General features: G+C 38.9%; 1 protein-coding gene across 18 annotated transcripts in view; it reads left to right on the top strand.

The window, feature by feature from the left end:
* UBAP2 (ubiquitin associated protein 2) overlaps positions 1-22,917 on the top strand; it is a 120,945-nt gene that overhangs the window by 77,962 nt on the left and 20,066 nt on the right. For 14 of the 18 annotated variants that reach the window (XM_082467527.1, XM_082467528.1, XM_082467529.1 and 11 more), the window contains 7 exons: positions 1,941-2,006; positions 6,702-6,754; positions 9,876-9,943; positions 11,973-12,162; positions 16,308-16,521; positions 19,502-19,779; positions 21,571-21,740. In XM_082467527.1, the coding sequence (XP_082323653.1) occupies positions 1,941-2,006; positions 6,702-6,754; positions 9,876-9,943; positions 11,973-12,162; positions 16,308-16,521; positions 19,502-19,779; positions 21,571-21,740 (1,039 nt within the window). The remainder of the gene's footprint in view (positions 1-1,940; positions 2,007-6,701; positions 6,755-9,875; positions 9,944-11,972; positions 12,163-16,307; positions 16,522-19,501; positions 19,780-21,570; positions 21,741-22,917) is intronic. The other 4 variants (XM_082467521.1, XM_082467514.1, XM_082467520.1 and 1 more) reach the window with 1 other exon arrangement.

The following is a 22,917-nucleotide window of genomic DNA, read 5'->3' as shown; positions in this document are numbered from 1 at the left end:
TAACTTGATTCTAAAATTTTTATGGAAAAGTATAGGTATGAACATAGCCCAAACAGTTTTGAAAACTAACAGTGTTCAAAGATTCACACTCCTTGATTTCAAGAAGTTACCCTAAAGGTACAGTAGTCAAGACTGTGGAATTGGCAAAAGCACAGAGATAGATCAATTATATAATAGCAAATCTAGAAATAAACCCACAGATACAATTGGTTTTGGACAAAGGTTCCAAGGCAATTCAATGGCATACATTATACTGTATATAAAAAATAACCAAAAGTGGATAATAGCTCTACATGTGAAACCTGAAAGCACAACTTCTAAAGAAAATACAGGGCAAATCTTAGCCACCTTGGATTAAGCAAAAATTTCTTACATAGGGCATAATAAGCATGAGTCTAAAAGAAAAACATGGTTCTTCAGAAGAGAATAAAAAGAGAATGAAGGAGCAAGGCATAGTTTAGGAGGAAATATTTATTTAAACCTCTATTTGAAAAGGGACTTGTATACAGAATGTGTAAAGAATTATCACAACTTGCTGAGAAGAAAACAAACAGCCTAATAAAATGAGCAATTAAAAATGAACAAAAAATGAAAACTTGTGGAAATGGATGGTGATACTGGTTATATCACATTGTGAATTACTCAATGCCAGTGAACTGTACACTTAAAAAGGTTAGCATGGTAAATTTTATTTACCACATAAACATTATTTTACCACAGTACAAACTTCACATAGAACGGTATACACATTCTGTATCTATGTCAGTTTTTTTGCTATTATATTTTACTGGAATTATGTGAGATGTAAGCATAGGGGGAGACTGGGTGAAGGATAACTTCTTGTGAATGTATAATTATTTCAAAATAAAAAGTTAATGAAAAATGAGCAAATGATTTGAACAGATGCTTCACAAAGGAAGATATATGGATGGCAATAAGCACACAAAAATGTCCTAATCGTCATTGGTCATTGGGGAAATACAAATTAAAACCACAGTAGGCTACCACCTTTCATCCATTAAAATAGTTTTAAAAGAAAACTGACAGTTCCAAGTGTTAGTGAAGGTGACGGAGTAACTCGAACCCCTCCGTTCCTGATGTGAAAGCATACATATGCTATACAGTCTTACAATCCCAACCCTAGGTTTTTACTGAAGAGGAATGAAAACACCCACACAAAGACCTGCATGTGATGTTTATAGCGGCTTTATTTATAACCGCCACTGATTTTTAAATCAGATGTTTGAAACAGAATATTGAATTAGTCCATTAACTGCTATTTTTCTTTTTTCATATTCCTCCATCTCTTCTTCCTTCTCCTTTTGTCTTTTATCTCTTCCCTCTCATTCCTCTTATTTTCATTTAGAGTAGCAGAATGTGTTCGATGCAAAATACAGTTAAAAGATGTCATCTGATGGAGTGCTGGCTATTTCTCTAGAGGCCTCACAGAATGGTATTGTCTTGTTGATAACACAGAGTTCTGAGTCTAGCCCACAGCCTCATAGGCTCAGACACTTGACTTTTGACAGGATAATAGTCAAATCCATTCCCTAGAGTCAGACTCAAACATTACCCAAAATAGAAAGACTGAAGGATAGTCAAAATGCTAATTTATAAATTTACTAAAAACATACCTTTTAAACAGATTGGAATGTTTTCTTTGACAAGTGGGAAGGGAACTTGGTGAACATGGGAATGAGAACAAGCATAATTGATGCAAACTGAATGTTCAAGATCTGTCTGGCTGTTAAGATTCATAGTTGGACCACAGCAGTCTGTCATAGCATGGATTGCAGTAAGTTTCTTTTTCCTTTGACACACAGCATATACTTAGTTTGATGCTTTCCCTCCTTCGTTTAATTTGCTGACCAATTTCTCTTCTGATGAATACCTTAATTGTTGTGATATGTTAAAACCTTCCATTTTACATTGATCCACAGAACTGGCATCAAATGCTCAAAATGTAGCTCAGAATCTGCCAAACAAAAATTCTTTTGGACTCAAAGGTATGATTTTTTTTTTTTTAATTTCTTAGTTAAGAATCTGATAAAATGCTTAAAATATCTTCCATTTTTATCAAGGCTAGCTAATAAAATTTCATCAGATTAATGTTTGTAAACTATATTTTTACAGCTGCTTGATAAAATAATTATCAGCTTTTGATAATGGAAGTGTTTTTCACATTGACCTTCAAGGTGACACAGATTTTTGCATCACTGCTGTCCTTTTTTCTACAACGTTGCCTTATATGTCCTTTTGATAGAGGGCTAACATCAAGTTAAACTGAACATAAAGCATACATCTCAAATTTATTGTTTTAAGCTAAAAATAAATTAGTGTCTTTGAATTTTTCTCATATGTTTGACGTGAAGGTCTGTAGGTCTACAATGGGGGGCAAGGTCTTCCTGTAAAATTTTAATATTCCAAAATAAGATTAGGACCTGACTCTGTATTTTTCTGTATCTAATGTCATGTAGTTTTTAGAGTCCGTGTGTCTAGGGTGGGTCACTGCGACAGCTTGACCCTGGCTGCTGACACGGGACTTCCCCTCTGTTGCTTGACATAACACCTTACCATGTTGGACTTCTGCTTAACAATTTCATACGTTGTCTTCTGCCTGCTTTTAAATGGACTCAAGGGGCTTCCCTGGTGGCGCAGTGGTTAAGAATCCACCTGTCAGTGCAGGGGACACGGGTTCGAGCCCTGGTCCGGGAAGATCCCACATGTCGCAGGGCAACTAAGCCCGTGCATCACAACTACTGAGCCCACGCTCCCTAGAGCTGCAACAAGAGAAGCCACCGCAATGAGAAGCCTGTGCTCCGCAACGAAGAGTAGCTCTCGCTTGCTGCAACTAGAGAAAGCCCGTGCACAGTAACGAAGACACAGTGCAGCCAAAAATAAATAAAATAAGTAAATTTAAATGTACTCAGCTTCTCATCCTCTTCTACATGTCTAAGTTCGCGTTTTAATTATTTTCATAATACTCCTCTCTAAGTGGTAGGCCAGTCTCTTTACATGTCATGTATAAGAATGTGTTTTAAATTAGTATCACTGAATTGTACACTTAAAAAATGATTACCGTAGTAAATTTTATAAGTATTTTGCCACAACTTACACATTTTTTGGGGAAAAAAGGATGTTCTAAACTTTAGGTTAATTTTAATATTTTGTAATTTTTTGTAATGCCTCATCATTGTTTCTCTCCCCTGGAATATCCCTTCTTTTTTTTAAAAAAATATATATATTTATTCATTCATTTATTTATTTGGCTGCACCAGGTCTTAGTTGCAGCATTCAGGCTCTTAGCTGAGGCATGCGGGATCTAGTTCTCTGACCAGGGCCTCCTGTATTGGGAGCGCAGAGTCTAACCACTGAACCACCAGGGAAGTCCCAAATATCCCTTCTTAAATATCTGTTCAGATATTTTCCAGCCTTCAAGGTTTTTGCTGTGATTCATCTTCCCCATAAAGTTTCTCTTAGCATTCTAGCTTTCCGTAACTTTTTCATCCTGTAAATTTCCAGTGTATTAATCAGATTCACGTAATTTATATATCATCCAGTAATATACTACCCTGATCACTCCCTAAATTTTTACTTGTCTTTTCAGTGAGATATGACTTTGATACCTAGCATCATGCTTTCTTTACATGTAGGCTTTTAACCCAGTATTAGTTGGTTGATGATTGATGATGAAAGGTTCCTAAGGAAAATTCATCATAAATTGTTTCCTGTTGTAATCTTAGTTGCTTTGAAGGTGAAAGTTTTATGAATGATTTTTGAGGCTTTTTCTATTTCTTGACTAGAGTGTTCCTAAATCTGGTTAGAATGAGCCTCAGCTTTTTATAGAATTTGCAGTCTTTAGAGTACTGTCTCCTATGATGAATTTGACAGCATGAACACAGGGTAAGTTGGATGGAGGCAGCACCAAGACCACTGTGTACCAGCCATCTTTGAAATTAGTCCACTTGTAAACTTTTAACACTGTGCATGTACTTAAACAAAAGTCTGGAAGGAAATATATTAAAAGGTTGGAGAATATGTATTAGTACTTAAGAAAGGCACTAGTTAGTACTTAAGAAAGGAAGATGATAGTGAAGTATAGGTGGATGGCTTGCCTTGGATTCATTTAGCTTTGCGTACAGTGTGCTAAGAGGCCTGTGCAGAGGTCTAGAGATGCAGGTTCCAGTACTGATTTCTGACTGGGACTAATTGCACCTTGTGTTTCTTCCCTTAAACTATTATGTCTTTCTGCTTTCGTTTATGAGAATATTTTAATTCAAAGAGATGTTTTGGGGGCACATAAATTGATAGTTGTTTTGTGACATTTCTGGAGAAATTATGGAAACCATTTAAAGATATGATAAATTAGCCAAAACAAAGGATCAGATTGTCGGTTCAAATATTGAAACCTGGGACTTCCCTGCTGGAACAGTGGTTAAGAATCCGCCTGCCAATGCAGGGGACACAGGTTCAAGCCCTAGTCCGGGAAGATCCCACATGCCGCGGAGCAACTAAGCCTGTGCGCCACAACTACTGAGCCTGTGCTCTAGAGTCCGCGAGCCACAACTCCTGAGCCTGCATGCCACAACTACTGAAGCCCGTGCGCCTAGAGCCTGTGCTCCACAACAAGAGAAGCCACTGCAATGAGAAGCCCATGCACTGCAATGAAGAGTAGCCCCCGCTCGCCGCAACTAGAGAAAGCCCACGCACAGCAATGAAGACCCAATGCAGCCAAAAATAAATAAATAAATTTATTCTAAAAAATATTGAAACCTTTATCTATCAAGCTTTACTGTTATTTCAAGGATACATGCAATTGAGAGAGACAGAAGAGCAGGGAGTTCTTCCCTGCAATGCATATTCCCTGTGATCCACAGTATAGGTGAAGTCTCTAAGTGGTGTGTGTAGGTTTCTCACACACCAGAGAATGTTTTCAGGTTTGAAACATCTCCGTTTTATAACCACAGAGTAGCATATCTTGGGTGGTATTTTACAAGGAGCCATGCTCCATAAATCCATAGATTCTACTTTTGTTTGCCATGATCAATCTTCTTTTTTTTAAACTTAGCAATTATTATTCTTTTTTTAATATATTTTGTATACATTATTTTATTTATTTATTTTTATTTTTGGCTGCATTGGGTCTTCGTTGCTGCACGCAGGCTTTCCCTAGCTGCAGCGAGCGGAGGCCACTGTTTGTTGTGGTGCGCGGGCTTCTCATTGCGGTGCCTTCTCTTGTTGCGGAGCATGGGCTCTCGGCGCACGGGCTTCAGTAGTTGTGGCCCATGGGCTCCAGAGCGCAGGTTCAGCAGTTGTGGCGCATGGGCTTAGTTGCTCCGCGGCATGTGGAGTCTTCCCGGACCGGGGCTCGAACCCGTATCCCCTGCATTAGCAGGCGGATTCCCAACCACTGCACCACCAGGGAAGTCCTGCCATGATCAATCTTAAATTAGGGACATCCTATTGAAAGCATTCCATAGAAAAGGACTCTTTTCTTAGGTGACACCATCAGTTTAGTTATTAGGTTATTGACATGATTCCAAGGAAGTTAGATCTGTTCATCTGCCCTTTTCCTTCAGGGGTATGCCCTTCCTTTTCCCACACACAAACCTCATTGTAAGCAGGTGCTCAACTTATTTCTTCCCATTGAAGGAACTGAAAACATTCACAATCCTACTTCCTGATGGTGGTTATAGTTAGTATCTTGGTGTGCTTCTTTTTAAAAGCATTTTATCTGGGTATGTGTTTGCACGTATGCTTTAAAATAATGGGAATATACTTATACAGGATCGCTGAGCACTAATGTCAGCATATCTAAGCTCATATGCTTTTCTTTAAAGCGTTTAATTGTTTTATGTATAAATGATTGTCCTGTAAGAACTGTTTGAGCACATTTTCTGTACCTGCTCATCAGGAGTTAATAGCCATAGACCTTATATGAATAGGACTAATGTTTAGCTTTGCTGGAGACCTATTAGGAAACCATACAGTGGAACTAATATAAAAAGCATACTTCTCAGGTCTTTCCTGATGGCACGGTGGTTAAGAATCCGCCTGCCAATGCAGGGGACACGTGTTCGATCCCTGGTCCAGGAAGATCCCACATGCCGCGGAGCAAGTAACCCCGTGCGCCACAACTACTGAGCCCAGGCGCTCTAGGGCCCACGTGCTGCAACTACGGAGCCCGCATGCTCCACAGCAAGAGAAGCCACTGCAATGAGAAGAGTAGCCCCTGCTCACCGCAACAAAGCCTGCGCACAGCAACGAAGACCCAGTACAGCCAAAAAAAAAGAGAAAAGCCTACTTCTCTAAATTTGATAATCCACCTGAAATGAGGGCCCAAAGCAGAGCTGCCTTATACTGAATTGTGTTCTCTTTTAAATAATATATATCATAAGGAACTCCTTGTTAAACATATTTATTTTTGCTGTGCCATACTTTCTTTCTTAAGGCAGAATTGCTTGGATATCATCCAAAAGCAATCTGAGACATTGCTTTTGAGTTTTTGTGGATAGTACTTAGCCAAGTTGCATTTGAAAACATGACTGATTTTCTTGAGATAGATTAAGAGCCTCATATTTCTTGGATTGTAAACTATATTGCTAATGATATATGTGATATATCTTGTGCCGTACACAATAGAGAATCACTTGGAATCAGACATTATTTGACTTTGTGGTGTAAACTGTGATTGTCAACAGGGGCCTGGAAGAATTCTGTGGACGAGTGGACAACGGAAGACTGGACTGAAGATGTAAGTGTTTAGCACCAGATCTGACCATCTTTCTTTTGGATTCTGGTAGGGGCACATGTACTTTGAGGAAAGCTTGAGACACCTATGGCTGTTCTTGGCTCCCTTTCAGACTTCTGTGATTACCATGTTGTTTTTTTTAGCAGATGCTTCTCAGAAGGAAGTTGGTGTTTTCAGGTTTTTGAGAAACTTGATTTTAAAGCAACCGTTTAAAGATGACCAGGTGTTGGGACTTCCCTGGCGTTTCAGTGGTTAAGACTCTGTGCTTCCAATGCAGGGGGCACAGGTTCGATCCCTGGTCAGGGAACTAAGATCCCACATGCCACGTGGTGTGGCCAAAGGGAAAAAAAAAAAAGACCAGGTGTTAAATAGGAGTGACATCATTTTTTCTCTATCTTTGTTTTATTTGTCCTGATAACTAGCTGATGCTATTATCCTGGCCTGTGAACGATACTTCCTCTTTATAACCTTTTTATTAAAGGAGACACTCTATGTTTTGGGTTTATAGTTGAAATTAACCTGAATAAATCATTCTGGTTCTAGGCCCAACCAATTCCCTTTTCAACTAGACTGGCTCTTTTTGTATTCATTTATTCCACAGACATTTTTGAATATACTGTACTAGCTTCTGGGTAGTGTTGATCTCTAGGTTCTGTGTGCAGCATAAGATATCTTAACCATTTTTCTGTTTCACTCTTAAGGCCCAGAACAAAAGTATGTACATGTTAGAGAGTTACAGCTGACATTGGAAGGGAGAGAATAAAGGGTTTACAAGTATTGACCTTCAAAATTGCATAAAGTGACCCAGACTTTGAGAGTTTATTTTTCTTTTTGAGATTATTCCCCCTCTCCCCATTTTGTACTCACAAACATTTTTTAAAAAGAAACAAAACTGCACTTGTGCTTTCTTTCTTTTTAGCACTATTTTATCTGACTTGTTAGGGAATGAGCTGGGTAGGGTATGAAAAAGAAAGATATGCTCATTTGATTGGAATTTTGGAAATTTAGGGTTTTTTATTTTCTTCTGCCACATACTAACCATAAGTCCTTGGGGTATGATGTCAGTGGGCTCTCTGTTACCTGTAATCTGAGGAGACTGAACTAGATGGGTGGCTATTAGAATCAGTGGAGGGATGGTACCAGTGATGATAAGAAGTGAGAATGAGCAGCCTGTGGACACCATACCTTATTTCAAACAGAGCTGTCCTACTTTTAAATGTTTTGTGTTACTAGAATTTTTGCTAAGAGTTTGTTGGGAGAAAAAAAAGGCTTCCGGAGCTAAAAGCTTTATATCTCCTTGCCTGTTGTCTGGGTCAGTAGGCAGGTTAGAAAGTCAACAGGCTGTCAGAGGGCAGATGACCCATCTTCAAATTCTAGCTGGGTTGACCTGTTGACCTCGGGTGAGGCATCTTTCCTTTCTGAGCCTCCTGTTTTTCATCCCTAAAACAAATATCATAATAACTGTCATGCCTAACTCATGGGATTTTTCTGTGCTTCAGATGAGGTCTTATGATGTAAGTCTGCTAACAAGCAGTTCAAATGTACACACATATAGGCGGTAATATTCTGCTGTATGGACCATATTGAATCACAATATAATTACTGAAAAGAATTACAGTAGGGAATTTGGGCATCTTCTTTTCTCAGGAAATATCAAAATTACTTCAAAGTTTTCTGACATATACAAAGTAATGGTGATTGAAAGGTGAGTAATCTAAAATGCAAATCCTAAATTCCTTCTAGAGCTTAGGAGAAGAAAACTGCGATTTTCTGTACTCTACCGGGTTAGATAGGATTTCAGTGATAAATGTAGTTCTCATTTTCCTTGAACTTACTATTTTCAAGGCTTTAGATCTACTCTATTGTTAACTTTTAATAGAATTACTCCTTAATTGCTTCTCTCTTTGTCTTAATTTAATTTGTAAGATTCTTTAAGGCAAAAATGGATTCCTTAGAATTCTTAAGATACTACCTTGGATTAGGGTGCAACATAGCATAAGCCTTTCTTGTTGAAACAGTATAATCAATTCAGCACTTTTTGTTTTTACGGAGAATGAACATCTACTGTCTGCTCTGCCCCTGCCTTAATATCAGTGTCTTAGGAAGTCTGATTTTATGCCGGGTTTCAGAGTTCTGAGACATTTAGTGTTGTTAAGAATTACAGTAGTCTTCAAATAGCATTTTCATTAATTTTTCACATTATGTCATTAGATCAACAATATCAGCCTTTAAAAGCCCATGCCCCACTTTGAAAACATAAAAAGAGCCTGCCTTTCAACAATGTCAGTTGAGGTTTCAAGAAATTTTATCCTGTGTGCCTTAAAAGTACCTTAAAACAATATGTGTGAATCTCAAAACAGTTATGTTGAGTCAAAAAAGTCAGACAAAAAGGACTGCATGTTTAAAAATTCCACTTAAAATTCTGGAAAATACAGCCTAATCTGTAGTGACAGAAAACACATCGGGGGTTGCCTGGGGACAAAAGTGAGTGCTCGAGGAATTGATTACACAGGGACAGGAGCAAACTTTTAGGGTAATAGGTACGTTCATTGTCTTGATTTGGTGATGGTCTAACGGAATATACATATGACACAACTCATTCAGTTATTCGGTTTGAATATTCGCAGTTTATTGTATGTGTTATACCTCAATAAAATTATTTTGATAAAAACAGTAAGGAAATCTATGACTAGTAAACCTATTACTAATAAAATACTTAAAACCATCTGTGTTTGGGGAAAGAGAACGTCAATTATTTTGCCTTTTCAAACTTTCCTACTCCTTTTTGGTGTTTATAGTAACATTAGTGGTGGTTTTTAATTGGTGTTCTCATTTTATATAATGTGAAGTAGGATAGTGAAATGGGGACTTGAACTATGGCACAAGGGTCTGGCTTTACTACTTCACTTTCTTGTTTCGCTGATGTGGAATTATCAATCTAAATTTATCTTCACCATAAGAAAATTATGTGCCATGATCACTTGTATATTTCTTTTCCTTTGACCACCTTTTGGGTGAACTAGAATAAGAGTCCCAGTGACTAAAAATTGTCAGGAATTTGATTCATTTTGATTAAAATAAAGATTAAAATAAGATTAAAATATTTTTAATCCTTTCATTACAGCTTTCTGAAACAAAGGTCTTCACTTCCTCATCTGTTCCAGCAGAGCATCATGTCACACCTGGGCAAAGGTAAACGCTTTCCCTCACCTTCTGTTTTTTATTCAAAGCATAATTGAAATTTCTTGCCTCAGGAGAGTTGTTTTCTTCCTCAGATCTCTTTCTATTTTTTACCCTTTTCTTGACTCTCTTTCTGTTTTTTCTCTTTTTTGTGTAAGACTTTTATTTTATCCCTAACTTACTTGGCGAGCTGACAGAGCCTCCATCATTTCCTAATTTGTTATGATCACTGATGAATTAAAATAGCAGTTATGTTTGTGTTAGAATTTGTGACAGAGATAATGTTAAATCTATTTAGTGGTTCTTTTTTTACTTTTGTAAACATACTGTTTTTGACAGATAAACTTAACAGAACTATCCTTTGGTTTCTTCATATAATACCATTTATTTAGATCTCAGGGTAGTACAAACTTCTCATTTTATATGGGTTCTACTAGTTTTAATCTACTAATTTCGTAGATTACAGAAAAGAAAGGAGCTTTTGGGGTAATAGAAACATTGTTAGAATGTGTGTAAAATTGAATTATTGAAAAGCATTTATTTGCATCCTAGTGTTTACAATAACTCTAAAAATCTTTTATTATGGTTTCAAAATGCAGTGATCTAGAAGGATGAGAGCCTTGATATATATGACATCTGAGCATTGAAGGCAGTTTTGAACCCAACATGCTCAATCTCTTGCTAAATGTGATGGTTATAAGACTTCATTATAGGGAAATAAAAATGATCAAAGGTTATGTCTTGCAATATATTTTGTGAATTGCTCAGAATTTCTCCTTAAACGGATATAACTTCTGCATTGTATTTAGTACTCAATGAATTTGATAGGATCATTTTCATTTAAAAAATAAGAAGTGGACCTTTTCAATGGTTATTTTTCAGAAGACAGTGCTGGACTGTTTTTCATGCATATGTCTTATCAATCTTTTGGAATCGAACTTGGTTCTAGTTTTTTTAGTAATGGAACTTTTAAGATGGGTCATATGTAATATAACCACCATGAATTTGTATCCCTAGAACTAGGCTGTCATAAGTTAGAACATTACCTTGGGGTCCAAAATACTAGATCCCATAACTTCAATCCGGTTATGGGAACATGAGAGTTGGTAGTGTATAAGGAGGGAAACTTAGGCCTAGGAACTTTGCTATATATCACAAGTGAGTTTTGAATTATTTGACCTTCCAGAATCTGCCTCACTGGCATGGTGAGAGTTTCCGTTAGGAGAACTGCCTGGGAACTGGCCTTTAAAAAGATTTAATGGAGCAAATTATCATGTTAGGTCATCCTGTGGAGAAATTAGTGGCTCATTTCCATGTCAAGTAGTATATTATTTGGAAGATCATTTCTTCCTCATGCTTTCAGGTTGTAAGACCATGATTCTCAAATTTGGATCTCTGTCTTTCTGGGGACATTATAAGAACTCTAGTTAATGGAGTATTTTTTAATATATTGTGCAGTTTTTCCTAAATATTTAAGAGAGAAATTATATGAGGTTTATATAAATATAAATGTATTATTGGATAGAATGCAGAACTTATAGGAATATTTATGATAAATGTCAGACTGCTTCAGTGGTCTAGTATGGCTTTGGTCCTCATTCCTCAAAAATATGGATTCACTCTCCTTTAGGAAAGTTTAAGAGAGACTGGTTTCAAGTGATAAAGGGAGCCAAATATTCTAAAGGAAACAAACCAAACTTGAGAGAACTGTTTAAGTGTACTCAGTTGCTCCAGGTTTTCAAATCGGTTGTCATTGTGCCATTTCTGTGGAAACATCTTAATGCACCTTTTCGTTTCTCTTCTCTGCAAAGCCCTGTTTCAGTCTCTGTGGCTTGGTATGCCTTTTTGGGGAGGAGGGGTGTGCAGCGGATGATTGATTCCCTGCTTTTGGCTCCCTTAAACTCCAGTTTCCAAAGGTTTTCGTCACTGGGATTATTTTTAGCATGAACTTATTACTTTATATTGATTCACTTCTCAAATTCATTTTTTTGATGAGATTTGCTTATGACTCAATTCTTCATTTGCTTTTTTGTCTGCTTAGTGTTGATCTGGTAGCCTTGCTCCAGAAGCCTGTTCCTCACAGTCAAGCCTCAGAAGTCAACTCCTTTGAAACTTCCCAACAGCAGGGCTTTGGCCAAGCCCTTGTCTTCACAAATTCTCAGCACAGCAATCAGATGGCACAGGGCACTGGCATCTCCACTGCCGTCAATCCCTACCCGCCTCAGAGTCTGGTAACTCACTTTTATTTCAGTGTGGGATTTTAAGGAATGTACGCATGAACAAATGTATTCTAGAATGACACATGCCTTATGACTATTTTTTACATATAAAAATTTCTGTACTAGATCTCAGTCCAGAGAACAATGATGTGATCATTTCCAAGCACATATCTGATGATGCCATGTGGAATTCAACTACTGAGTTTTCTGGATGAAGATAAAAATACTTCTTTATGATTAGTTGAATTATGAATTAGTTTAGTCATAATCATTTAGTTAGGCATCCTTCTTACTAATGATTTTTTTTCTTGGATTTTGTTTCAAAGTCTGTCTCTATACTTAAGATGTTAAATTTTCATTTGTTTTTCAGTTTACTTAAATGCTAATGTTTGTGAGTATTGGCTTGCTAATATGCAAGAACAGTTCTTTCTGGGTCTGCCTAGGTTCTTACATTTTTTTGCATTTTTATTTGTTATTCCAAAAAATTATGTGGTAGAGGCCCTTAAAAATTTGAATGAGGGGCTTCCCTGGTGGCGCAGTGGTTGAGAATCTGCCTGCTAATGCAGGGGACACGGATTCGAGCCCTGGTCTGGGAAGATCCCACATGCCACGGAGCAGCTAGGCCCGTGAGCCACAACTACTGAGCCTGCGCGTCTGGAGCCTGTGCTCCGCAACAAGAGAGGCCACGATAGTGAGAGGCCTGCGCACCGCGATGAAGAGTGGCCCCCGCTTGCCGCAACTAGAGAGAGCCCTAGCACAGAAACGAAGACCCAACATAGCAATCAATTAATCAATCAATCGATAAATCTTTAAAAAAAATTTGAATGAATTTTCAATGAAACAGTGACATCTGTTGCTGCATATATGACTCTGGCTCCCATAAGAATTAAACTCCCATCAGAAAGAAGTTTAGGAACCTTTAGTGAAGCATATGAAGATAGGTGATGGGAATTAAAGAGCATAGAACGTGAAAGAATGTAGCTACAGAATGGTGAACTCAAGTTCCTATCCAAGTGTTGGCAGTTCTGAGTTGGCAGAGGGGAGGTTGGAAGGACTATAAACACAGATCCACAGCTTTCCCTAGTGACAATTACTTTGGTTCATTCTTTGCTGTGTTTTACCTGAAATCTACAGTTGAGAAATGGAATTTCTTATGAATACGATATATGATAATCACCCTCTCCCACTTGACTCAAAATCCTTTGCTGTTCCCTAAAAAAATGGAGAATTGAATAGGTAAACTTTTCATTGCTATCTTCTACTCTACATAGTCATGTGATGTCAAGTATAACTGGCTTGGGAACTTGACATTTTTAGTGCCATTGTTGATAGTGTTTGAGAGGGTATCAGTGCTTGAAGTCGGTCGGACAGACCCAAGGCAGGGTGCTGTCTCTGTTTTGAGAGGGCCCAGTAATACCCCTAAGTTTGATTGAGCCATCCAATTCCTTTCCTCCATCTGCCACTGGTATACTGATGTGATGTCCTTTCTGACTTGCTGGAATCATAGGCCACTGAGAGCGTAGATAAGACGTTAGTTGAGTTTCTGTTTTTGTTTCTGTTTTTTACAGCATCCCTCAGGTATGTTGCTTTTTGTTGTGGACAACATCTTGAGAAACTGGAGTAAGAATTGTTTGTTTAGCATATTAGAGCAGTGGTTCTCAACCCTACTATACTTTTTTTCTTTTAATATTTACTTTTATTTATTTATTTATTTGGTTGCATTGGGTCTTAGCTGCGGCACGCGGGATCTTCATTGCGGCATGAGGCATCTTTCGTTGCGGCACACGGGCTTCTCTCTAGTTGTGGCATGTGGGCTCTAGAGCGCGCGGGCTTAGTTGCCCCATGGCATGTGGGATCTTAGTTCCCCAACCAGGAACTAAGAGTCCCCTGCATTGGAAGGCGGATTCTTATACCACTGGACTACCAGGGAAGTTCCAACCCTACTATACTTTTATAATCATTGGAAAACTTTAGTTAATAACATTAATAATGATAATAATAATAAAATTATACCAGATTCTACACAAGACCAGTCAGAATCTTTGGGCTTGGGAGTTGGGCACTTGTGTGCGCTTATGTATATGTGAGTGCATGTGCACAAGTGTACCAATAGACACATTTGTAAACTGTCCCCCATTGATTGAAGTGCGTAGGTGGAATTAAAGTCCTGTGCTAAGTGTTACCTAAAGCAAGGTGCTAGTCATTGATGCAGTGATGTCATCATGTTGTGAAACACACAAAGTGCGTTAAGATTAAATGCTGAAACAGGATAGAGATTAGGTAAGAAAAGAGAGAAAGAATAGAAGCATCATCCAAGAAGCCTTTATTGAACAAGTAGGCTTGAGCTGGGTTTTGGTGGATTTATAGCAACATAAGAGTAGTGTAGCGGGCAGCATGGCACAGAATCAGGAGTAGTGATAAGTAATGTTAGCACAACTGTTCTAATAGAAGCAGATTCTGTGTTTGATGTGCAGTAATTGCCGACAACCTAAAGTTTTGGAGAATTTGGATATCTTTAGAACAACTGGGATAGATAGTCCATGCCTTTGGAAATTGATAGCAGAAATAATTCAGCTTTCTAGATCTGACCTCTTGATGGAATGCAAATCATTTCTATTTTTAACCTTTAAGATGGTTATGGAAAGCTTTTTAAAAAATTTTTTTAATGTTTGCTTGTTTATTTATTTATTTATTTATTGACCACACTACACAGCATGTGGGATCTTAGTTCCCCAACCAGGGATCGAACCTGTGCCCCCCTGCAGTGGAAGTGCGGAATCTTAATCACTGGAACGCCAGGGAAGTCCCTGGAAAGTTTTTTTTTTTAATTTTTATTGATTGATTGATTGATTGATTGATTGATTGCTGTGTTGGGTCTTCGTTTCTGTGCAAGGGCTTTCCCCAGTTGCGGCAAGTGGGGGCCACTCCTCATCGTGGTGCGCGGGCCTCTCACTATCGCGGCCTCTCTTGTTGCGGAGCACAGGCTCCAGACGCGCAGGCTCAGTAGTTGTGGCGCACAGGCTTAGTCGCTCCGTGGCATGTGGGATCTTCCCAGACCAGGGCTCGAACCCTTGTCCCCTGCACTGGCAGGCAGACTCTCAACCACTGCGCTACCAGGGAAGCCCCGAAAGTTATTTTTGACAAAGGACTTACCTTTCCAGAAACTGAATGATCGTGATAAGTAAAAATGCAGTTGATCTGCCACTGTATGTTGTCTAGTCATAGGCTTTCATTATCATTGGGAGCATATTTGGTGTAGTTAGTCATCTAAACACCTTGAAATAAACACGGCAGTGTCCAGGGAATCTGCTCAATACAGAGATACCATCTGTTTAATTCATATCTGATTTTGGACGAACTTTTTAGGTAAGTACTGCGACCTGCATCTAATCTTGCAGGATGACCTGATGGCTGATCTCTCTGTGGCTAAACCTATTAAAAACATAAAAAAGTTAAAGACTGTATTTTGTTTTTCAGGCTTGTCTCTGTCATTTTATTCATGGTATTTCTCTTTACTTTAAAAAAAGTAGTATTGTGTTTGTGAACGTGTGACATCACTTTTTAAATAAAAATCAATTTCTTAAAATCTAGGGAAAATATCCCCCTTCCCTCTAACCTCTTTTTTAAAAAAAAATTATTTATTTATTTATTTATTTATTTCTGGCTGCGTTGGGTCTTCGTTGCTGCGCACAGGCTTTCTCTAGTAGCGGCGAGTGGGGGTTACTCTTCGTTGCGGTGCGTGGCCTTTTCTTGTGGCGGTGCACGGGCTCTAGGTGCACGGGCTTCAGTAGTTGTGGCACGTGGGCTCAGTAGTTGTGGCTCACAGGCTTAGTTGCTCCACAGCATGTGGGATATTCCCGGACCAGGGATTGAACCTGTGTCCCCTGCATTGGCAGGCGGATTCTTAACCACTGCGCCACCAGGGAAGCCCCCCTCTAACCTCTGATATCAGAATCAGGAAGGACTGTTGGATTTATGTAGTCAGATCTTGTTGCATAGTAATGTTTTCATGTAGTATTTACTCAGATGATTCTTAGTAATTCAGAATATTTTAGGTTATAATTTTTAAAATCCTTGTGAAAATACATGGCGTGTTTTAGAGCCTGTTGTAGAAATTCTGTATTGCTGAGGACTTTTGCTTTTCTTTCCCTTTAAAGTCATCCGTCCTTGGTTCAGGATTTGGAGAGCTTGCACCTTCCAAAGTGGCAAACATCACCAGCTCCCAGATTTTGGACCAGTTGGAAGCTCCGAGTTTGGGCCAGTTTACCACCACCCCAAGTTCACAGCAGAATAATACAAGTCCTCCCACAACCGCTTCTTCTTGGGACCTCAAGCCCTCAGCATCCCAGTCCTCAGTCCTTAGTCATTTTGGTAAGTGTGCATTTTGGTAAGTGTGGTGGTTTGCCCCTAGTGAGGACATGCCGAACCTTAGCAGAGCAGGTTGACTTTTGGACACTAATGTGGATTTGACCAGACGTATTTCTTTTTTAGTAGACCTTCTGCAGAGTTGCTGAGTTAAATCAGTCAGCTTGGCATTGTATAAATACCTGCATTTATTTGTTAATATTAGTAGTAGTAGTAAGTACATACCTTGAAGAGATGTGCAAAAGCATGGGAATAGTCATGCAAATATAAGGAAACAACACTTTGAATAAATGCCTCGACAGATTTTTTGAGCTTTATTAGAATAAGAAGGTGGGATGTGGACAACACTTTAAATCACATCCTCTGGTTGCTTTCTGATTCTAACACATGCTTGTATCCACCATGATTTGGTCCAGCCTTAATGTCTGTGGTTTATAATTTAAAGGCATCATGTGTAAGTTGGATGTTTTCTAAGCTGTACTCCCATAGACTTTGTGACATTAAACCACCATTTCCGACCAAAACACATACGCCACAATAGCAGGCGGTTACTTTAACCATGGGTCAGCTGTCTGGTTTATGTTTAGGGTGTATTGAGAGACATGGAAGCACATTTCTCTGCTGAATGAAATGGTTTACTGTTATGGAAGTACCTGAGACTACTCTAGGTTTGAAGTCATGTCTACCAAGAAATTCACTAAAGATTCAGTGCCCAAGGTTTTTACTGGGGGACTGGTTACATGGGCACCCTCTACCTAGTACAAACCAAAATTGTAGAATCCCAGGAGGAAAGCAAGTAAACCATAAACCAAATTGTACAAATAATCGAGGCGTAGAGAATCCCCTTTATCAGTAAGAGTGTAGGCATCCTTTGTCTAGAACATACCAAAATTCCCTGTTCCCAGACAGAAGCTGAGAGCCCATCTGCAAGCTGGCATTTCTGATGGCAGCTATAGGCCTCCTATGTATGTTAACTTTTTTCTGCACAGTTAACAGATAAGTGGTGTGAGTTTTTAGATTTGAGCGTGCTATTCCGGTATTCTTTAAAGGCCTGTCTTCTTTGTACATGCCTCTAATATCAAGCCAAAAATAGATTCATCTATGATGGAAATATACTAAGTCATGGGATGGCAAACCTTCAACTGGATTTGCCACCTGTTTGTGTAAGTACACTTTTATAGGAACACAGCCACAGCCATTCATTTATGTTTTTCCTATAACTACTTTGAATCTACAAAGGCAGAGTTGAGAATTTGCTAACAGATGGCCTTCAGAACCTAAAATATTTACTGTCTGGTCCTTTACAGAAAAGGATCGCCAACCTCTATCCTATATGACAGAGGTAGCATTTCAACTCAGTGGTGGAAAGATGGTTTATTTCTGTTTGGTAACTGGCTGGAAAATGAAGTTGGATCCCTAACTCCCACTCTTCAGCAAAGTGCCAAATGAGTGAAATACCCAAACATACATAATGAATCTAGAACAATAATAGAGAAAAACATGGGAAGATTTTGATATACTCTGTGTGAGGTAGACCTTTCTAGGTATGATAGGAAACACCATAACCAAATGAAAAGGGAGACAACCTATGGAAAAAAAATTCGTATCATAGGCAAAGGGCTAACTTCCTTAATATAAAAACTAACTAAAAATCAAGGAGACCAACAACGAAGTAAAAAAATGGTCAAGAGAGGGTATGGACAGAGTTCATAGGCAAAGAAAACTTAAGTGTATGCAATGATTTTTAGCCAAACTTATATCATTTTTTTAAAAAATTTATTTATTTTTGGCTGTGTTGGGTCTTCATTGCTGTGCGTGGGTTTTCTCTAGTTGCGGTGAGTGGGGGCTGCTCTTTGTTGTGGTGCATGGGCTTCTCATTGCGGTGGCTTCTCTTGTTGCGGAGCACGGGTTCTAGGCACGCGGGCTCAGCAGTTGTGGCGCACGGGCTTAGTTGCTCTGCGGCATGTGGGTTCTTCCTGGACCAGGGCTCGAACCCATGTCCCCTGCACTGGCAGGTGGATTCTTAACCACTGAGCCACCAGGGAAGTCCCGAAACTTGTATCATTTTAATTTGTGTCTTTTCTGCCATTTTTCCACCAATCGAACTAGGAAGGATAAAAGTGTGGTTTTACAGTATGTTAAAAAGTTTGTGTTCTGTCTATGGATAGGAATTTTGAAGTGTTTGTCAAAATTTAAAATATAGTCACTCTTTGAACCAGCAATTGTATTTTAGCAATTGATCCTACAGATATACTTGCTCTTGACCAAAATGTCTTACGTAAAAATATATTCATTGCAGCATTGTTTTTCGTAGCAAGAGATTGGAAAACCTAAAAGTTTATTAATATAGTACTGGTTTTAAAAATCAGTATGTATGTACGATGGATTACTTTGTAATCATAAAAATGAAGTAGCTCTTTATACATTAATGTGGAACAGTCTCTGAAAACTAAATGGTTTGCGAGGAAGCAAGATATATGTGTGTGTGTGTGTCTCTATGTATATATACTGAAACAGTATATCTGAAGATATTCAAGAAACTGGGTACTGTGTCTGCTTCTGTGGATCAAATTTGGGGATGGGGTGGAAGGGTGATTTGTATTCATATCACATTCATATGTATTTTTGTACCTTTTAGATTTTGTAATATCACACGTTACTTACTGAAAAAAAATCAATAAAATAGTTTTCAGAAGTTAATACAAGATACCTATTCCCCACCCCATATGCTTTAGCATAAACTGAATCTCCTCTCTGCATAAGACATTAGCTACAAACCCATTCAGGTGTTCTTTTCAATCTATCATATACCAGTTGTTAAACATCATAGACACACGCACACACCACGTTTGGGATTCAGGTAGAAGACGGTTGGGAGAAACTAGTGATGACAGCAACCGTTCAGCATCAGTGATGGTGGAAGAGGGAGCTGTGAGCTCATGTGCCTAAAGGACTGATTGTTGCCCCCCACCCCCCGCCTTCTTAGACTTCCAATCTCAGCCCGAGCCATCCCCTGTTCTTAGCCAGCTGAGCCAACGACAGCAGCAGCAGACTCAGGCAGTCACTGTTCCTCCTCCTGGGTTGGAGTCCTTTCCTTCCCAGGTGAAACTCCGAGAGTCAGCACCCAGAGACAGCAGTACCTCCACTGTGAACAAACTTCTGCAGCTTCCCAGCGTGACTGTCGAAAACATCGCCGTGTCTGCTCACCAGCCACAGCCTAAACACATCAAACTCCCTAAGCGGCGAATACCTCCAGCTTCTAAGGTGGGTCTTCCGTCGTGAAGTCACGGTCCCAAAGATGGACGTATTTTGACACTTAGTTCCTGTGGTAGTTTCAAGTACATAGTTTACTGCTTTGTGAGGACTCGGTCATTTCTGAGCAACTGGGCTAATACAGAGGGAATGGGTTTGTGCTAAGAGATAGGGACTGTCCATTCAAATTACAGGTCTGGCTCAGGAAATCTGATGGTCTTGTGTATTTAACTCAGAGGACCTGCTGTTCTTACGTATTTAGCTGTGTTCTGTAGACAGAGGATGAGTGGTTCGTTGACCAGGTAATGCTTTCATTAGAGGCCCCTCTTCTTCACTCATCCTTCACCACAATCCTACCCCCTCTCTTTGCTCAAAGAAGCAGTTGGTGGCACTGACCATTCTCCTGTTAACTTTTTTTTTTTTTTAATCAGTCCCCAATTTTATACACATCACTGTATACATGTCAATCCCAATCGCCCAATTCAGCACACCACCATCCCCACCCCACCACAGTTTTCCCCCCTTGGTGTCCATACGTTTGTTCTCTACATCTGTGTCTCAACTTCTGCCCTGCAACCCGGTTCATCTGTACCATTTTTCTAGGTTTCACATACATGCGTTAATATACGATATTTGTTTTTCTCTTGCTGACTTACTTCACTCTGTATGACAGTCTCTAGATCCATCCACGTCTCAACAAATGACTCAATTCCATTCCTTTTTATGGCTGAGTAATATTCCATTGTATATATGTACCACAACTTCTTTATCCATTCGTCTGTCGATGGGCATTTAGGTTGCTTCCATGACCTGGGCTATTGTAAATAGTGCTGCAATGAACATTGGGGTGCATGTGTCTTTTTGAATTATGGTTTTCTCTGGATATATGCCCAGTAGTGGGATTGCTGGGTCATATGGTAATTCTATTTTTAGTTCTTTAAGAAACCTCCATACTGTTCTCCATAGTGGCTGTATCAATTTACATTCCCACCAACAATGCAAGAGGGTTCCCTTTTCTCCACACCCTCTCCAGCATTTGTTGTTTGTAGATTTTCTGATGATGCCCATTCTAACTGGTGTGAGGTGATATCTCATTGTAGTTTTGATTCGCATTTCTCTAATAATTAGTGATGTTGAGCATCTTTTCATGTGCTTCGTGGCCGTCTGTATGTCTTCTTTGGAGAAATGTCTATTTAGGTCTTCTGCCCATTTTTGGATTGGGTTGTTTGTTTCTTTAATATTGAGCTGAATGAGCTGTTTATATATTTTGGAGATTAATCCTTTGTCCGTTGATTTGTTTGCAAATATTTTCTCCCATTCTGAGAGTTGTCTTTTCGTCTTGTTTATGGTTTCCTTTGCTGTGCAAAAGCTTTGAAGTTTCATTAGGTCCCATTTGTTTATTTTTGCTTTTATTTCCATTACTCTAGGAGGTGGATCAAAAAAGATCTTGCTGTGATTTATGTCAAAGAGTGTTCTTCCTATGTTTTCCTCTAAGAGTTTTATAGTGTCCGGTCTTACATTTAGGTCTCTAATCCATTTTGAGTTTATTTTTGTGTATGGTGTTAGGGAGTGTTCTAACTTCATTCTTTTACATATAGCTGTTAACTTTTTAATTTTTCTTTGTTCCTTTCTCTCTCTTTAAAAAAAAAATCATCTTCCTTTTTCCTTCCTTTCAGCCTTTCACTCCTTGTTCCTCAGGCCTGCCCACAGTGCCCTGGGAACCCAGTGCTTGTTAGCTTTGTAGGCCTTTGGGACTTGGAATCTCTGACCTCTGTTGCTGACATCATGGTTTTGCTTTTTCAGATCCCAGCTTCTGCAGTGGAAATGCCTGGTTCAGCAGATGTCACAGGATTAAATGTCCAGTTTGGCGCCTTGGAATTTGGATCAGAACCATCTCTCTCTGAATTTGGATCAGCTGCAAGCAGTGAAAATAGTAGCCAGATTCCCATTAGCTTGTATCCGAAATCTTTAAGGTATTACAACTTCCCACTTCTCTCTCCGGTTCTGACTGAATTAAGTCCTTTGCAAAGTAAAACAAAATAGAGCCTAAGAAATCACCTGGTGGAGAAAAGACACCCTGTAGTGATGGGTTTGTGCCATCATCACCGGTATCTAATTACGGAACATTTCTTCCATCACCCTAAAAAGAAATCCTGTGCCTGTTAGCAGTCACTCCCAATTTCCCCCCTCCCCCATCCCCTGGAAACCAGTAATCTGTCTCTGAATTTGCCTGTTCTGGACACTGCACATAACTAGAAAAATGCAATAAGTGGCCTTTTGTATCTGACTTCTTTCACTTAACAAGGGTCATCCATGTTATACTGTGTATGCATTTTGTTTCCAAATAATATTTCATTTTGCAGATACGTCACATTTTGTTTATTCATTCATTAGTTTATGGACGTTTGGTTGCATCCACTCTTTGGCTATTATAAATCGTGCTGCTGTGAAAATTCAGTTAAAAATTTTGTGTGCTTTCATTTCTTTTGGATATATACCTAGGAATTGCTGGATCATATGGTAACTCTCATATTTAACCACTTGAGGAACTGTCAAACTTATCCCACAGAGGCTGCAGCATTTACATTCCTACCAGTAGTCTATGAGGGATGCAGTTTCTATACATCTTTGTCAATACTTATTTTCTTTCAGTGGAATATTTTATAAATAGAGAATCCCAGATTTTAGATTCTATTTCATTAAATATTTTACTTTCTAGAACCAAAATATGATAATTGCTTGAGTTCCCTTTTCTAAGGATGGACTCACAATATCTGGATTCCTTAAAGATTCTTAAGGATTCTTAAAGATGTCACCCTGCCTGTCAATTAAATTAGGTGGGTCTAGTTTGGGAGGGGGGGAGGGGTGGTTCTTTTGAATCTTCAGTTGCATCATTTAAATAATGCAGTAGTAACTGTGATTAAAAATCTTCCAACAAACAAAAGCACAGGACCAGATGGCTTCACAGGTGAATTCTATCAAACATTTAGAGAAGAGCTAACACCCATCCTTCTCAAACTCTTCCAAAATATAGCAGAGGGAGGGACACTCCCAAACTCATTCTATAAGGCCACCATCACCCTGATACCAAAACCAGACAAAGATGTCACAAAAAAAGAAAACTACAGACCAATATCACTGATGAACATA

The sequence above is a fragment of the Balaenoptera physalus genome (assembly GCF_965194825.1).
Source record: "Balaenoptera physalus genome assembly, chromosome: 7".
Taxonomy (NCBI): Eukaryota; Metazoa; Chordata; class Mammalia; order Artiodactyla; family Balaenopteridae; genus Balaenoptera; species Balaenoptera physalus.
The sequence above is the reverse complement of the archived record's forward strand: the minus strand, read 5'-3'. Positions and strand labels throughout refer to the sequence as shown.